Source organism: Lagenorhynchus albirostris, chromosome 7 (assembly GCF_949774975.1).
Source record: "Lagenorhynchus albirostris chromosome 7, mLagAlb1.1, whole genome shotgun sequence".
Classification (NCBI taxonomy): Eukaryota; Metazoa; Chordata; class Mammalia; order Artiodactyla; family Delphinidae; genus Lagenorhynchus; species Lagenorhynchus albirostris.
In genome coordinates, this window is record NC_083101.1 from 7,540,648 (window position 1) to 7,556,638 (window position 15,991).

The 15,991-nt window shown below is 54.7% G+C and overlaps 1 protein-coding gene across 8 annotated transcripts in view; it reads right to left on the minus strand.

The window, feature by feature from the left end:
• Window positions 1–15,991, minus strand: part of SPTAN1 (spectrin alpha, non-erythrocytic 1) — a 60,965-nt gene that overhangs the window by 631 nt on the left and 44,343 nt on the right. For 4 of the 8 annotated variants that reach the window (XM_060154172.1, XM_060154171.1, XM_060154170.1 and 1 more), the window contains 20 exons: window positions 15,636–15,767; window positions 15,226–15,363; window positions 14,305–14,409; window positions 12,221–12,429; window positions 11,263–11,383; window positions 10,957–11,078; window positions 10,538–10,670; window positions 8,722–8,820; window positions 7,060–7,219; window positions 6,335–6,411; window positions 5,494–5,703; window positions 4,818–5,114; window positions 4,313–4,425; window positions 3,928–3,945; window positions 2,745–2,807; window positions 1,458–1,512; window positions 800–996; window positions 617–670; window positions 385–531; window positions 153–300 (listed from right to left, as the gene is read on the minus strand). In XM_060154172.1, the coding sequence (XP_060010155.1) occupies window positions 153–300; window positions 385–531; window positions 617–670; window positions 800–996; window positions 1,458–1,512; window positions 2,745–2,807; window positions 3,928–3,945; window positions 4,313–4,425; window positions 4,818–5,114; window positions 5,494–5,703; window positions 6,335–6,411; window positions 7,060–7,219; window positions 8,722–8,820; window positions 10,538–10,670; window positions 10,957–11,078; window positions 11,263–11,383; window positions 12,221–12,429; window positions 14,305–14,409; window positions 15,226–15,363; window positions 15,636–15,767 (2,598 nt within the window). The remainder of the gene's footprint in view (window positions 1–152; window positions 301–384; window positions 532–616; window positions 671–799; window positions 997–1,457; window positions 1,513–2,744; window positions 2,808–3,927; window positions 3,946–4,312; window positions 4,426–4,817; window positions 5,115–5,493; window positions 5,704–6,334; window positions 6,412–7,059; window positions 7,220–8,721; window positions 8,821–10,537; window positions 10,671–10,956; window positions 11,079–11,262; window positions 11,384–12,220; window positions 12,430–14,304; window positions 14,410–15,225; window positions 15,364–15,635; window positions 15,768–15,991) is intronic. The other 4 variants (XM_060154176.1, XM_060154175.1, XM_060154174.1 and 1 more) reach the window with 1 other exon arrangement.

Consider the following 15,991-nt stretch of genomic DNA (forward strand, 5'->3'; position numbering starts at 1 on the left):
AAATGACTGCACCCAGCAACTAACGCTCAAAACCGGGGTGCGTTACTCTAGACTCGGCTCTGCCCCTAACCAAGGGGGCAACCTTGCCTGGGCTTCACTTTTCAAAGGAACCCCTCACCCCCACCCCAAGCTAGGGAAGCAGAGCCCCAGACCTGGTACAGCTCCTCCTTGGTCACGTAAGGCTTCCCTTCGGAGCTCAGGGCCCGGAAGGCACTCTCGATCTCCTCACTGGACTTGACGTTCTCGGTCTCACGGCTGATCATGAAGGCCATGTACTCTTGCAGGGAGACGTGGCCGTCCCTGGGGGGCCAAGGTGCAGTGAGCAGGGAGGGGGTGGTAGGAGCCACGTGCAGAGCTGCTTCTACCACATTCCCTGATGCTCACCTGTTTGGATCCACAGTGTCCAGGATGGCCTCGAACTCGGGGTCGGGCTCCCCTTCCTCCACCATGGGCAGGTCATAGCCCAGGGAGCGCAGGCAGGACTTGAACTCCTGGTGGTTCAGCCGGCCAGACTTGTCCTTGTCAAAGTGTCTGTGGCACAAGGCCGAGGGCTCAGCACAGGCCCTGCTGCTGAGCCCACCTCCCCCGCCAGGAAGGGCGCAGCGCATATACTCACTTAAACATCATGCTGAATTCTTTGAGGGCCTCCTCGGTCACCCCGGTCGTGTTCCTGGAAGAAAACAGAATTAGGGACCGGATACTCCACCCCATACAGCTAAACTGACTGCTGGACGTGGGGGCGACCCTGCTTCCCACGGCCCCTGCTGCTGCTGTGCCCACCCGGGGAAGCTGCAGGTACCTGGCCTGGATCTGCTGCTCCAGGTTGTGCTGCATGCGCATGCCCAGCTGGTCGAGCTGGTCCCACTGCTGGGCCAGGCCCACGGTGCTGTGCTCTGTGTACTTGTTGTCCAGGATCAGGGCTTCCTCCATGGCCGCCCCCAGGTCCTCAATCTTCTTGAGCTGACTTCTCATGGCTCGAATCTCCTGGTGCTTGCGCTGCAGGGGTGAGGGAGCAAAGATGTGTGGGACAGGGGCTCTTGCCTCGGTTACCAGGCCCAAGAGCCTGCTTAAACAGCCCTCCTCGGTCTCTGCACCCCCAGCCTGAGACCTGCGGGGCTGCCTGCAAGGGGAAAGTGGGGATGGGGTGAGGTTGAAGGAATCCAGCAGCCTCAACAGAGGAAGAGGCGTCAGTGTGACAGTCACACATCAGTGGGTTGACCTGCCAGGGAAACAGTATAAGTACTGAGGACCAAAGGAGCCTCCTTCTCTCCCAGTAGGGCTCCTGGTAGCAACTGTCAAAGACAAAAAACTCTTTAAAATGAGGGAGGTCCTGGGCTGCTTTGGGGAAAGGGGGTACCTGACCAGCCCACCTTGTACCCAACCTGAAGCCAAGTAGGCCTGCTGGCAGTGGTGGGATGAAGGGTTTTAGGCGGGCCAGAAACACTAAGGGCACTTACTTTGGTAGCTTCAAGCTGGGATTCGAGGGTCCCGGATTCTTCCACCATGCAGGACCTAAACACAGAAGCACAGTGAGGCAGGAGGCCCGATTGCCAGCTCGAAATTAACTTCCCTCAGATAAAAGTGCCTGCAGTCTCAAATTCCTCTTACTAGGATATGAAACCTCTCTGCTACTGTGTATCTTTTCTTCAGCAGCTCTGGGAGCCAGGGAGGGCAGGTAATACTTCTCCAGTATACTGGGAAGCTGCTGCCTGATGTGGTGTGCCACGTGATAAGGCCAACAGATAAGCCAGGGCTGAGCCCCCATCCAGCCTGCTCCCCGCTCCCCAGCTGGGACCCCTTCTCATGTGGCTGGCTCCTTAAGCCCACCCAGGCTGTAGCGTGGTACCTGATCCAAGCTAGGCCCTTAAAGGGTACCTCAGGAACTGATTTTAAGTTCCACAGGAACAGAGAGGGGCTGCAGGCCTGGCAGCATGCTTCCTCTGCAACCACGGGGAGAAGGATGCCTGTGCAACCCTTCAGACAGGAGACCTGAAGGTTAGGGGAGGCTGGCAAGCCACCCCAAGAAGTCCTGGAGTCTCCTGCAGGCTCCTGAGGGGAGCCACACTCTAGGATAAGTGACAGCAGTGGGAGGAGAGGCAGTCAGATGACCCCTTGACATGGAAACTGGGGTGTGAAGATTATGACCAGATTTGGGTTTGGTCCTGCCCAAAGGAGAGGTGGCTACGACTAAGCCCCAGATTCAGGTTCTATCATCTACAGACACAATGCCAGAGGCTCCTTCCGGGGCTAAGTTCTGAGGAGCAGGGGGCCTCTGGGGAGCCTCTATCTTCCCAACAACAGTGTGAGGTCACAGAGGCTACCAGTGAACGAAGACAAATGAGGTTACGTGCAGGGATGAGTCACACTGTGTGTGTGTCCTGGGTGGGGTTTTAGCCCGGCCTCCCCTGTACCCACCTTTGCCCCAACCTACCCTTTCAACACCCAGCAAAGCCAGCATTAGCTGTGAAATGTCCCTAGGTTCAAAGTGCTCTAGCAAGGCAAGGCACCAGGCTTCCTCCTACCCCAGCAGGTCAGACTCACAGTCACGCCATGTCCCCCCAGGAAAAGCACACCCCCAGGACCTGGGGGCAGGAGGCCGGGTGCTGGTGCAGTGGGAGGAGGGCAGACCCCTCCTTCCCATGCGGCCACTGGCGGTGGGTTAGTCAGAAAGCAGAGCCGCCTGGGGAAGTCAAGAGTGCACTGGTAAAACCACAGCGAGGTAAGAAGAGAAAGAGGAGAAAAACCTTCCAGACAGATCATCCCCAACTTCATACTGATAGACACGAATGACCCGACGATACGCTATGCTATTCAAAGAAAAGAAACCAAATGAATACACCAGCGGAAGGGGAGGCAAGAGCACACCGAGACAGACACACACCACAAGGCCCAAGCTGGTCAGTGCACAGGCAGGGCCACGGTACAGGCCAAGCCGACAGCCGGCCTGGGAGGGCAGGCAGCCTTGGGCGGCTCGCGTGGGGACCGGGCAAGACGGGACAGGGCTGGGAGGAGCCACATGGTAAGGGGAGCATGGCACCTCGTGGAGACAAGTCCAATGCCAGCAGACACGGCCACGGGCACTGGGGAGGAGAACGGACCCCAGGGCAGCTTATGAGCTCGAGCCGAACCTGTGATCCCAGGATCCTGCCCCACTCTGCCTTCAGCACGTGCTCGCATGAGCGAGGGTGACAGTCCTCCCACTGCCTCCTTTTAACGCCTGATGTGTCTGCCTGCAGGGCCTCGGGAGCGCTAGTCTAAGCCACCATGGTCCCGGGAGAGAATGCAAGGGTGCCCGATCTGGGCAGAGGCCAAGGCCTCCTGGGGAGGCCCCACTGGCACCGGGCAGGACAGCCCTGCTCCTCTCGGGGCTCCTCCCAAGTCCTGTGTCTCTCCATCACCCAGAAACCCTGAGCAGCTGGGCTTCCTCTTGAGGCAAAAGACAGCCTCAGCCCTCCGTGGGGGCACTGGGGGAGGAGGGGTCAGTGCACAGACGGGGACTTAGTGCACCAGCTGGAGCCCCTCAACAATGTCATCCTATTTCACGCCCATGACATGATCCCAATGGACACGTGGGGGAACAAGGCAGAAAAGAAGTCCAGTATAATCCCAATGGCTGAATAATGGGGATTCTCAGAGGCTCTGGACTCCAGCTCTGGCTTTCGGGCCCCATCTTAGAGAACCCTTGGAATCTGAACAGGAAGGTGGGAGCAGCTCCCCTCCCCACACTGCAGGCCGTCAGGGACAGTGGGCCATGGGTGCCAGGGAAGGGGGCGAGGGTAGGGCGGGGGACGTGCAGCCTGCCCCAGGCAGGAAGGTCCATTCTGGGATCCTCTGCAAGCCAGGCCACGAGGGGACAAAGGGCAGAGGGACAAGCACACTAGACACCATCACACCACAAGCCCGGAGAAATAAGAAGTCAATATTAACCCATCGAGGAGATACGTTCTGTGGAGATGGGATCCAAGCAGCCACAAGACAAGGTGGTGTCCGGACAGCAGCATCGCGAGGTGGGGGACAGAGGCAGACACAAGAAAGAAAACAAAAACAAAACCAAGGTCATCAGTACCCATGCTGCGCTCAACCCTGTACCCCTGTCACCGTCGCTGTGCAACCACGGGCGACGCTCAGTCCCACCCAATCCAGGACATCCAGCGACTCCACCTCTGGAGACGTTCCTTCGAGCACCCTCCCAACTCTGCCCACCCCTCTGGCTCCAGCCAGACCAGACTGCGCTCCTAACCCTTCTTTCCACACTCTGGAGCCCGAGGCCTGGGCATTCAGCCCCCAGGACCGAGCACTCCTGGGGCCGCACCTGGTCTCCTGGATCCACTGGTGGAAGGCGTTGGCGTGCTGGGCAAACTCCTGGCGCAGCTTGTCGTTCTCCTCCTGCCGGCGCTGCTCCTTCTGCAGCTCCAGCTCCCTTTCCTAAGGACCGAGGGAGGAAGAGGCGTGTCATCCCCGCCCCGCTTCATGGACAGGCTCGAGGCTCAGCCACTGACCGGCTCGTCTCAACATTTGAGAGGAACAGGGCGTAGTTTTCTGAAGCTACTCGGGGGGTCAGGGAGGACGAGCTGTTCATCTCAACCCACAGACAGCACGGAAGGCGTCTGGGAGGCATTCACCAGCCCGCTTCCCCAGAGACCTCACAAGACGCTGGGGGGTGGGTGGGAGGGCCGATCACAGCCATGCAGGCCAGCGGGACCCACACAGGGTGACTTGTGATGAATGAAACTGCGCTTCCTCCCCCATCTCCTCGCGCTTCAGCCAGGAAGGGCTTCCCTGCCCAGCGCCACACCCGGCCCAGCGGAGAAGGGCACCTTGATGATCTTCTGCAGGTTCCTCCAGGTCTCCTCCAGGGCCTCCATGGTGAACCAGGTGTAGGGGTTGGAGGCCACGCGGAAGCTCTTGATCTGGCGGTCCAGCTCGGCCAGCTGGTTGAAGTCGGCCTGGGCCGAGCTGAGCGAGGAGCGGAAGGCGTCGTGGGCCTCACGCAAGGCCTTGATCTCTTCCAGGGAGTTGCAGCGCACCGGGTCTGTTAAGTCCTCCTCTGCGTTTTCAAACCAGCTGTTGAAGGCGGAAGCCTTTTTGGCAAAGGTCAGGAAGAGGTCCTCCACCTGAAAGCAGAGGAGACTGAGTCAGCACAGCTGCAGGGGCTGTGTGGACCATCCTTGGTGGGCGGGTGGGGGGGCGGTGGTGTGGGCACCAGGAAGGCGAGGGTCGTCCCCAGGGTGTCGGGCTTGCTCGGCTTGGCTCGGCTCAGCTCTCTGCCGCCCTCCTCCCACTGCTGAAAAGTCCTCCCTCTTTCTCCCCTTTCCCTGGGGCGTGCAAGCTCAGTCTTCCCGGAAGCTTCCGAGCAGCAGCCTCCTGAAGACAAGGGTCCCCTTCCCTTGGTTTACGCCGACTCCACAGCCCCGTGCAGAACCTCTGTCCCGGGAGAGGGGTTTGCTTTCCCTGTGCGTTGAGCTGGTTGAGCTAGGCCGGGGCCAAGCTCACCTTGCGGAAATGACTCTGCGCCTCCAGCAGCTTCTTCTTCCGGGTGGCTGAGTTGGCCAGAAGCTGGCTCCACCTTTTCATGAGGGCGGCGTGCCGGGCCTCGATGGCCTTTGACTGGATGTGCTTGGCGGCCAGCAGCTGATCTTTGAGGGCAGTGATGTTGGCGATGCCCTCCTGCTGGAAGGCCTGCAGGCCAGCATCGAAGGTTTCCTGGAACGAGGAGCGAGAAGGCAACATGCAGGGACCGCACTGAGATGAGACCGTACGCCTCCCGGCACCTCAGCTCAGACGGCACCTGCGTCTGTCCAGCCAGCTGCCCAGGCCAGACTGTCAGCCTCGAGTCCCCACCTCCTCCTGACCCTTGGTCACACCTTGGTCACCACTTTGCTGTATCTCCTCCAGACCTCAGGTCACTGAGGCAGCTCCTCCCAGGCCCTGCTTTCAGCCTCGGGCTGAGGCACCCGGGCTCCCCCCACTACCTCTGCCAAGAATACCCGCCCAGCTCTTCACCAACCACTTTCAGTTTACCCTCCATGATCTAGCTTGGATGTCACCTCTGGGAAGACTTTCCCGTCAACGCCTGCCTGCTGGAAACTGAGTCAGACACCTCTTGAGTGAAGTCCACATCCTGCTGTGCTCTGCCCTGTTAGCACCCATCAGGCTGCAGCTCAGAGGCCTAATCTGAGAGCTTCCTGAGGACCAGGAAGCTTGTTCACTGCTGGCCCCTAGGGCCTAATATAAATAGTCAAATGTCTCAATGAAAGATGCTAACCATCACTTATTCACCAGGAAATACTATTTGAGTACATTTCAATCAATCAACAAAGCAGCCACGACTGACCTGTTTGGTAAGGAGAGTTTGGACAGAAGATAGATCTCGACCATAATCATCTGTCTTCAAGCTGTTCTCCTTTTCACCTAGAAAACCAAGCATGGGAAATCAACCATCCCTTTTCAATGTAACAAATTTAAAAGAAAAGAAGAAAACTGAGGCACCTATTATTTTGCTTACATTTGAATTCCAATACTACTGACAGCAGTCTCTGAACCCAAATGAGCTGGCTCCTCCCTGTACCTGGGCCCCCTTCTACGTCTGTGTCCTGAAGGGGCTGTCCTAGATGCTGTTCAGTCGCTACTGATGCGACAGCAACTACCAAGGTCATGTGGGTCCTGAAATCGGTGCAGTTCCTCCTCGCCTGGGGGCTGGATCACACCCTGGACCCGTGTAGCTCGGGGACGGCGCCGGTGCAGGCTGGTCCGGCTCGTGTGGCCCTTATTTGTGTTGTGGTGCCCACTGCTTCTTTCAGTGTTACAGGACCTTTGTTTCGTTAACCCTCGTGCCGGCCCAGGGGCACTGCCGAGGCTCGGCTCTCTGCCTCAGGACCCTGTCTCCCGCTGCCACCAGTGGTCTACCCGGTGGCAGGGGTCTCTGATACGCTCACATTCCAGCGGTTTCTTCTCTGCAGAAGAAAACCAGCTGCGTAGGAAGCAAACAGGCTGTGGTTCTGAACAATCTTCCCGGCCCGGGAGGGTAAGAGGTTTGGGCAGCGCCGAGGCCATGCTTACCAATCCAGGACTCCACCACGTCAGCCTTCCAGTTGAACTGAAGGAAGGCCGAGTTCTCATCGAGCTTTGCCTTTCTCTGGGCGGCAGCTTTCTCCAAGTCTGATACTTTCCCATTCAGGCCCTTCATCTTTGAAGAGATGTTCTCCTCATGGTGATTGTTCTAGGCCGTGGAGAAGGCACACCCTGTCAGCCTGGCCCCTGCTGCGGTTACCTGATCTGCACCCTCCCTGCAGGGCGCAGGCAGGCTTGTAACCTCTGTGACAGGCCGTGCTCCCCTGCCCACCGCCAGGAGAATGGGGGAAGGCTTTTCTAAGAGCCTTAAAGAGATGAAGACTGGCAATTCTACTCCTATAAGTAATAATGAGGAATGTGATAAAATGTTAAGTCACGATGATGTATTCATTAGTGTCATTTCTGACAGCAAAAACTTAGAAAAAGCCTAAATAATTATGACTCAATGGCTACTATACGTATGCAATAAAAACAATGGCTTGGAACAATGTTTTCACACTGTGGATATTAAAAATTATTAAGCCCCAAACACTCTGATGCAGTCTTGGTTAAAACTGTATGTGAAAACACAAGCCATAAGTCAGCATAAAATTCAGAAAGAAACTCAGGGAGGAAACGAAGATTGCTGTTGGAACGAGAGCACCAGGCTCTCTGCCCCAAGGCTGAAGGACATTCACAAGCCGTCATCTCACAGGTGGGGCGCACTTGTGTGTGGGGAGTCGTACACAGGCCTCATCTACGCGGACATGGTCTGTATCTGAAATTAGTCTCCGTTAGGTTGTTTGCCCACAAGAGTGAGGAGAAAAGCTCCCTAGTGAACACAGGTTTTAACTACAGTTACCTCCTGTGGACCAAATCTCTAGTCTTAAGGCCTGATCACCAGTGCAAATTCTGTGATGAGGAATTTTATTTACTCATTATGTGTTTGTGACAGGAAATCAGTCGATAGAAGTCATTTGTCTCGTGCAACTACATGTCTTGTGGACCTCGTGACAGATCACGGCACCGCGTTTAGTCTGGATTTCAGCTGGGGAGTGACTCGACTTCACTGCTGCTGAGAAAGCACCAAGACCCCTTATTTTTTGCTTTCTCCCTAGAAAGCTGTTTGAATGAAATGAACCTTGTGATTCTGACAGACACATTTATAAAACATCCTGGATAGCAGCCAGGTTTCACACAGCGACGTACACCCACTGCACAGCTGCCGTTTAGCCTAGTGGATGCCTCAGCATGAGGAGAGTCTGGAGGGTCCGGCACGGAGGTCTCACTGGGGCCATCTCCGGTGGTGGTCCTATGGGTGACTGTTTTGACCTGCCCACTTGTGTTTTCTACCACCTCTATAAAGAGCTTGTATTCCTGGAGAAGTAAACTAGAAGAGCAAACACACGGGAGTGCCAATGTCACAGCAGGGATGCTTCTTTGCTTAATTAAAGCAGAGAAAAACAACTGCTGCAGAATGGCTTTACTAACTGCCTTCAAGAAGGGTGTAAATATCCAGTTAAACACGGAATGCAGGAATGGAGCCGCTACCGGTCTCCACGCAGACCTCTGTTTGGTGAGTATCCCAGGGGAGGAGCTTTGCGGGTTGTGGTACCAGCACGCGGTGTCCCGGAGCAAGAAATGAGGGTCTTACCAGCGGGCCAGGCTCACCTTCTTAATGAGGTCTTGTCCGTTAGTGCAGACGTCATTCACCCGGTCCTTGTGGACAGTGAAGTCTGTCTCGAAGGCTTCATGTTTCTTCAGTAAGCCCTGGAGGGGAAACAGCAAGGCTCGCCACTGAGGGCCTGGCACGTGCGTGCGGTGGGCCAGGCCCCGGGGCCAGAGGAGCAGGACTGGAAGGTGCCCTCGCACGCACCCCAGTCCAGCTGGGGCTAAGACAACAGACAGGTACAGGGTAAACAGAAAATCCTACAGCAGTAAAACGAGGATACCGCGAGCATAACCAGAGGCCTTTCTGAAGGGGTGAGGCTGCCGCCAGTCAACCAGCACAGGCCCCTTTCCCTGTAGGAGACCAGAGAATGGACACTGAGCAGCCTTCAAATAAGCACCAACAGAACAGTGACACCCGCCCTAGGGTTTAACCGGAGCACATCTCCTGCGGGACCTCCCAAATCTTGTCTTTTCCTCCGTACAGCTGAAGTGCTGGAGACAACACCCCTCGTGTCGGCTTCCAGGGAACACAGCAATGCAGAGGACAGGAAACCACTGACTGCATCTGCCTCCTACCTGCGTCCCCCAACTAGCTGAACAGGATTCCCACTGGGAGGAGCGCAGCTCTGGGGCTACCCTGACCCTCGGGAATGCTAACTCTGCTTCCCCAGCTGGTGGCACGGACGGAGGAACACCCGACCACAACGTGCAGTTCCTCCTATGAAGAGGGGAGTCGCCTCACCCCCGAGACCCAGGGCTGCTCTGTCCCACAGGCTACGCCTTAGGATCCCTGCAGCCTTGCCTTTGCCTCTTTGAACGCTGCCTGAAGAAGCTGATCTAAGCTGCCCGATGGTGAGAGGCCACGTGGAGGGGACTGAGACGTCCCAGCTGGAGCCCCCTGAGTGCCATCACCATGCACCTCTCAGCCCAGAGGCCTCCTGCCTCAGTGCAGCTGTGTTGGGGGCCCCAGTGAGAGCAGCAGAGGCAATGCCCATCAATGCACAGAACTGTGGGAAATAAACTTGTTTTTAGGGTTGTGACACAGCAATAGGTAACCAATGTATTTAGGAAATATGTTACGGGTTGAACTGCATCCTCCCAGAGATATGGGTCCAGACCTTAGCACCTAAGAATGTGGAAACGAGTCCTCTGCAGGTGCAATCAAGTTAAGACAGGTCATCAGGGCGGGTCCTAATCCAGTATGACTGGTGTCCTACATATATAAGAAGAGGGAAATCTGGACACAGACACAGGCAGACAGAATGCCACGGGGACACAAAGACACAGAGGAAGACAGCCATGCGAAAGCACAGCAGAGGTTCGAGTCACGCTGCCACAAGCCCAGCTACCAGAAGCTGGGAGAGGCAAGAAAGGGTCCTCTCCTAGAAGCCTCGGCGAGAGCAAGGCCCTGTCGACACCCTGATCCCAGGCCTCTGCCTCGCCAACCAGGACAGAACGAGTTTCTGTTGTTTCAAAGCCACTCAGTTTGTGGTACTTCGCTAAGGCAGCCACAGGAAACTACAAGGTTCTAGTAACCTGTGGTTAACGATACCAACCATACTGCTGGGCTGACAGCAGGACTCCATGAACTGGGGCTGACAAAGTCACCCCAATTTTGTCTACAGAGGGGCAGCGTCTCTCGCGTGGGATCTTGAGGACCGAGACCCGCCAACGAGACGCCGGCTGCCGGCTCTGAGTGCTCTCCTGGGAAGAGCACGGCCACCGAGCAAGCTGGCAGGAAAAGGGTGGGGCAGGCAGCTGCTCGGGGGCGGGGGAGGGGGGGGAAGCAGCAGGCAGCACCTCCAGTTTCTCTGACCTGGATGGCAGCAAGAGTGTCTCCATAATCCTCACTGGCCACCAGGGTCATCTTCTCATTGATCCAGGCTTCCTCCTCCTCCACGTTGGCTACAAACTGCTGATACTCCAAGGACTCTTCTAGCCGCTGGCCCCTAATCACAGGGGACAGTATGAAATCAGCCATAATCTCCTCTAACCTGGACGCTTACAAACACGAATGTCGAGCGTGGGACATAAACGGTTCACTCGAGCCCTAACACAGAGCAGCGACTGCTGGTCCAACACGAGATCCTGGAACCATATGCTCGGTCCGGATTCACGTAACGGGACCGGCTCGGCCTGGGCCCGTCAGAGCAAGCCAACCGCGGCGCTGGTACAGCCAAGAGGAGGGCCCCGGGGGCGCAGGAGGGCCCCGGCGCCGCCCTCCGCCGCGCTCACCGGGCGGCCGCCAGCCGCTTCAGCTCCTTCCAGTGCTCCACGAACTGCGCCAGGCGCTGCTCTATCTCCTCCTTCCCGATGGTGTTATCATCCGACAGCTTCTTTCCGGTGTCCAGGACACCCTGACAGGCAAGAACGACTGGGTCAACAGATGCTTCCAGGAAAGCGCCTCGACATTAGACTCAGGCCTTCTCCACCCCGCTGTGGGATGAGGGGCTATAACCACTGTAGAGACCTCAGTGAGACGAGCTCACCTGGGCCCATTCAAGTCCCGCTGCCCGCTCGGTCGGGAGAGGCCCGCCTCACCTGAATCGCCGGCTCGTGGGCAGCCAGTTCTGCCTCCAGACGTTTGTGTTTCTTCCTCAGGTTCTGGACGCCCGTCAGGTCGCGGCCATAGTCCTCCGAGCTCACCAGCAGCTTCTTCTCCCTGGGCAGCACAGGAGGGTGGTCAGCCTCTGCACCTGCATGTCTTCAGCTGGAGACGTGCAGTCGAAGAGCGTGAAGCTCACGCACCCCGTGATGTCCTTCACCTACATCTACCCATCTCTCCGGGAAAGTCCTTCAGAAGCCAGGCTTCTGGGGGAAAAAGCCTCTACTTCCCCAATGAACAGTGCCCACGTACGTCTCCAGGAGCACCTCCTGTGTCCGACTCTGCAAAGGGTCGGGGTGCACTGGAGAACAAGGAGGTGCCGCTGCTGTCGCCCTATCAATCCTACCTGATCAAATACACACGTATCACACGCGGTAACATATGAAAATGCTAATGTAAACAGTGTTTTAAGGCAGTGAATTGACAGAATCCTGTCCTTAAAAATGGTCTGTTCACAGGCTACATCATCTGGCAAAGGCAGACAAATTCTGGGGGAGGGCAGATAAAAACAAACAAGACAAACTTTTCTTCCTGCAAGTAGCAAGCTTCCCCAGGAGATCAGACCATCTTTCCCAGATGGGAACTCACTCATGTCGCCAGTGACCTAAGGGCAGGGACTAGACAAGCCCTGGACACCATCACACACACCGCCACATGGAGGCCATGGCCGACCACCATCACCACATGCCCAGACACCAGGAGGGGAAGCCGGGGCGTCTCACCGCGGCCGTGCGGTGAGGCTGGGACCAGCTGGACACAGCTGCCGAGTCCGTGCCATTTCTGACCCACTTCCCGTCTCACCACCACGGTCCAGGAGAGGATAAGCCCGGGGTTCCTAATGCCCTCCGTGAAAGGCTCCGAGGGCACCGAGGGCACCCGGAGCGGGGTGCGTACTTGATCCAGGACTCCTCGTCGTCCATGTCCCGGAAGAACTGGTGCAGGCGGTGGGACTCGTTCAGCCTGGCTCGCCGGGAGGCCGCCATGCTCTTGATCTTCTGGAAACGGCCGTTGATGGTGTCCCGCTTGTCCTTCACTTGGGAGGTGTCGAAGGCACTGCTGGTCATCAGGCTGTCTGCCTGGCTGTTCAGGTCCTTCAGGCGATCCTGGGCAGGGGACACGATGGAGGGGTCAGAGATCTGGGGCACCCACGAATATCTGCTCGTAAATCAGAACTCGGGACTTCTTCACTGACAGGTTGGTTTAAGATTTATTCAGGTTACTCTAAGTGTGGTATGTGGACCCCGAGAGTTCTAAGAGATCAAAACTACTTTCGTAACAATACAAAACATGATCTGCCTTTTTTACTGTGTGAACATTTGCATCGATGGTGCAAAATCCAGGGTAGGGGTGGCGCTGCTCAAGGCAGTGGCAAACTACGAGCAGAAATCCAACTCTTCGCTGCCACGCACTCCCAGTAGAAATCGCTGTTTCACTTAAGAACATCCTTAAACAAGCAGCAAGGTTGTTAATTTTATTAAGTCTCCGTCTTTGAGTACGTGTCGTTTTAATATCCTGTCTGATAAAACGGGGAACCCACACGAAGCACTTCCGCCGAGTGCCGAAGTTCAATGACTGCGCTGAGGAGAAGCGCACGTTCCGAGCTGAACTGGCCACTTCTTCCACGGAACCTCAGTTTCACTTGAAAGAACGGCCAATGGACAAACTATGGTCATTCTGACTTTGGGAGCTGACAAATACTTTGTCGAGAATGAATAAAGTGAACCTTTCACTTTAAGGAAAACTGAGTTTGCTAATGATAAAATTCAAACTTTCATGAGGAAATTAGAATTTTGGAAAATTGGCATCCACCTCCGTGAGCCTGACAGCTTCCCGATACGTGCAGATTTTTCCGTTGAGACTGGCTGTGATGTTAATGAACGTGATGTTTGATACCATATGCAGACACGTGTCAACATTTAGAAGAACTGAACTCTGCGAATCAACACTTCCCAAATGATTCTGTAACCTCAGGCGTGAGTAAATGATCCATTCAAAGTCCAAGATGGACCAGTGGATTTACATATAAACAGTATGAAAAGCTGACAGTGTTTCCGAGTCCACTTTCCAACTAACCTTTAGAAACTACCACCTACTGAGCTGGATGTAGTATCAGAAAGTATCGACAATTATCTGAATTAAAATACTACTCCCTCCTCTACCTGTGTGAGGCTATATTTTCATCACACACAACAAACTGAATTCAGAAGCAGCTCTAAGAATCCAGCTGTCTTCTATCAAGCTGGACATCAAAGAGATTTGCAAAAAATGTAACCAGTGTGACTCTTCTTGCTATATTTTTGTTTTTGGAAAAACAGAGACTTTATACATAAAAAATGTTACTTACGTTAACTTGTGATGGGTTTATTATTTTAAACGAATGAACACATTTTTCTCAGTTTTCTTACATTGCTACAATTCATAGACCTTATTCAGATTTCACCAATTTTTATATGCATTTGTGTGTCCCTGAGTATGTGCAAGTATTTCCATGCAGTTTTATCATATGCGTAGATTTACGTAACTACCGCCAAGATCAAGATATGGACCTTGTTCTGAGAGCACAAAGGAACTTCCGTATAGTTTTTACAGTTGTACCCCTACCCTGTCCCTAACTCCTGGCAACCACGTATCTGTTCTCCATCTCTATAATCTGTCATTTTGAGAATATCATATAAATGAAATTATACAGTAGGTAACCTTTTGAAATTATTTTTTAATGTTTTTGAAATTGTTTTAAAAAATTTAACTCTAAAAATTTAATTTTTAATAATGGCAAATTCTAATAGATAAAACCTACATAACTAACTCTCCTAGGGGCTCTCAATAATAGTTTGGAGTACAAAATGGCCCCGAGACCACAGCGTTTGAGCACCTTGGCTTTAAGGGATGAACATCACTGTCCTTCCCCGAATGCACCAGGTGCCTTAGAGTCACGCGCGGCCGTGTCCCAAGCCCGGCCTGGCGCCCCCTCTGCTTACCTCATGGGCAGAGATGTCCGCCTCCAGCAGTTGATGTTTTTTTAGCAGGTTGTTCACAGAAGCCAGGTCTTTGCCATAATCCTCAGAGGCCAGCAGGGCTTCCACCTGGCAATGAAACATGAAAGGGAAGGCTGCCATCTGGAGCGCATCCCTTGTCCTGGCAAACCCAGGATGCCCACTCGTCCCCCAGGCTCCCCCGTCTGGACAGCTGAACTGCCCTACCACAAGCTGCTGCTGTGCCAGCTTGGCGTGGACCCTCCCCTGGGCAGAGAGGCAGCAGCTTGGGCAAAGACTAATGTACAGAGATGTTCACTGCAGCAAAACGTATCCCCCAAAGCTGGGAGCACCAGTGTGGCCAACAGTATGGGAATGGTTAAATTATGGCCTAACTCTGTGATGGTCTAAGGCAGTTATTCAAACGTTCAGGAAGACTTTTCATGACTTGAAATACCACCACCAATACGTACTGATGAAAAATTACGTCATGAGCTCAAATACACATGAAAGAACTGTTACACAAAAAGTCACGGAAATAGGTGTAGACCAGAGAGATACAGAATAGTGGTCTTTAAAAATGTTTTATTTCTTTTTACTTTCTGTACTCTCCAAACAGTCTACAGAGACCACAGGACTAACTCTGGACTCCGGGCTCTTTGGTTCTGGTTTCTATCTGGGCACCGTGACAGCGGCCTGCACACAGACCCCCCCACACACTCCTGTTTGCATTTTCCTATGGAAACAAGTGACCCATGTCCAACCAGAGATAAGCTCTCTCTTGTGTAAACATTCCCTCCCTCTGACTACAAACCCCTCAGAGTACACAGCTCACACTTGATGATGATTTCTGTTAAAAGGGACGTCGGGAGAGCCCTGCCTTTCCACGGAATCCTCCAGTGGGGAAGGGAAGCCCCGCGGCCTCACCTCAGAGAGCCAGAAGTCGAAGTCCTTGATCCCAGTGTTGAAGTTCTGCTGCTTGTTGGCTTCTTTCAGCTTCTGGCTCTTCTCAGCCGACTTCTGCACCAGGAACTGCCACTGGTCAGCTAAGGCGGCCAGCCGGGCCTGGGCAAGAGAAGAGAGCCGTTGGACATGGCCAACTCCACGGTCAGCGCCCTCTCTGGAAGCCGACCTGACGCCCCTCACAGAGGAGGACGGAAGATGCTCACAGGAGCCACTCTCACTAGCATCCCCTCAGCAACGCAGCCAGAAGTCTTCTGTTTATTCTCCTAAGACTGCATTCTAGAGTCATCATCAAGCTGACGGTAACGCCGAAAGTCAAATCCAGCTCCCTCTTCTTCCCGGGCCAGGAGGAGGGGAGCTGGGGGACGGCGTACCTTGACGGCGTCCTCGCTGCCGGCACAGGCCCCGCGGTCAATGAGGGAGTTGCCCATGTCGATAACCCCTCGAATCCGGTCCGCATTGGCATGCAGTTCTGCTTCGAAGGCCTGATGCTTCTGGTGCTTGCTCTGAAAACACCAAAGAAACCCTGCCACAACCTTTCGAAACCAGGTCCTGCTAGGCTCTGTCTTTTCAGGGAGAAGGGGTTCTCAGAAGGGAGGGAGTGGTAGCAGACTCGAGGAACTAGGGGCAAGTGTCAACATTTTTACAGAAGGTGATCTCAGAATCTGTGTGAAATACTTTAGGGCTCAGTCTGATGGAAGTTCAGCAGAAGGTCCGAGCTTGGAGGAAG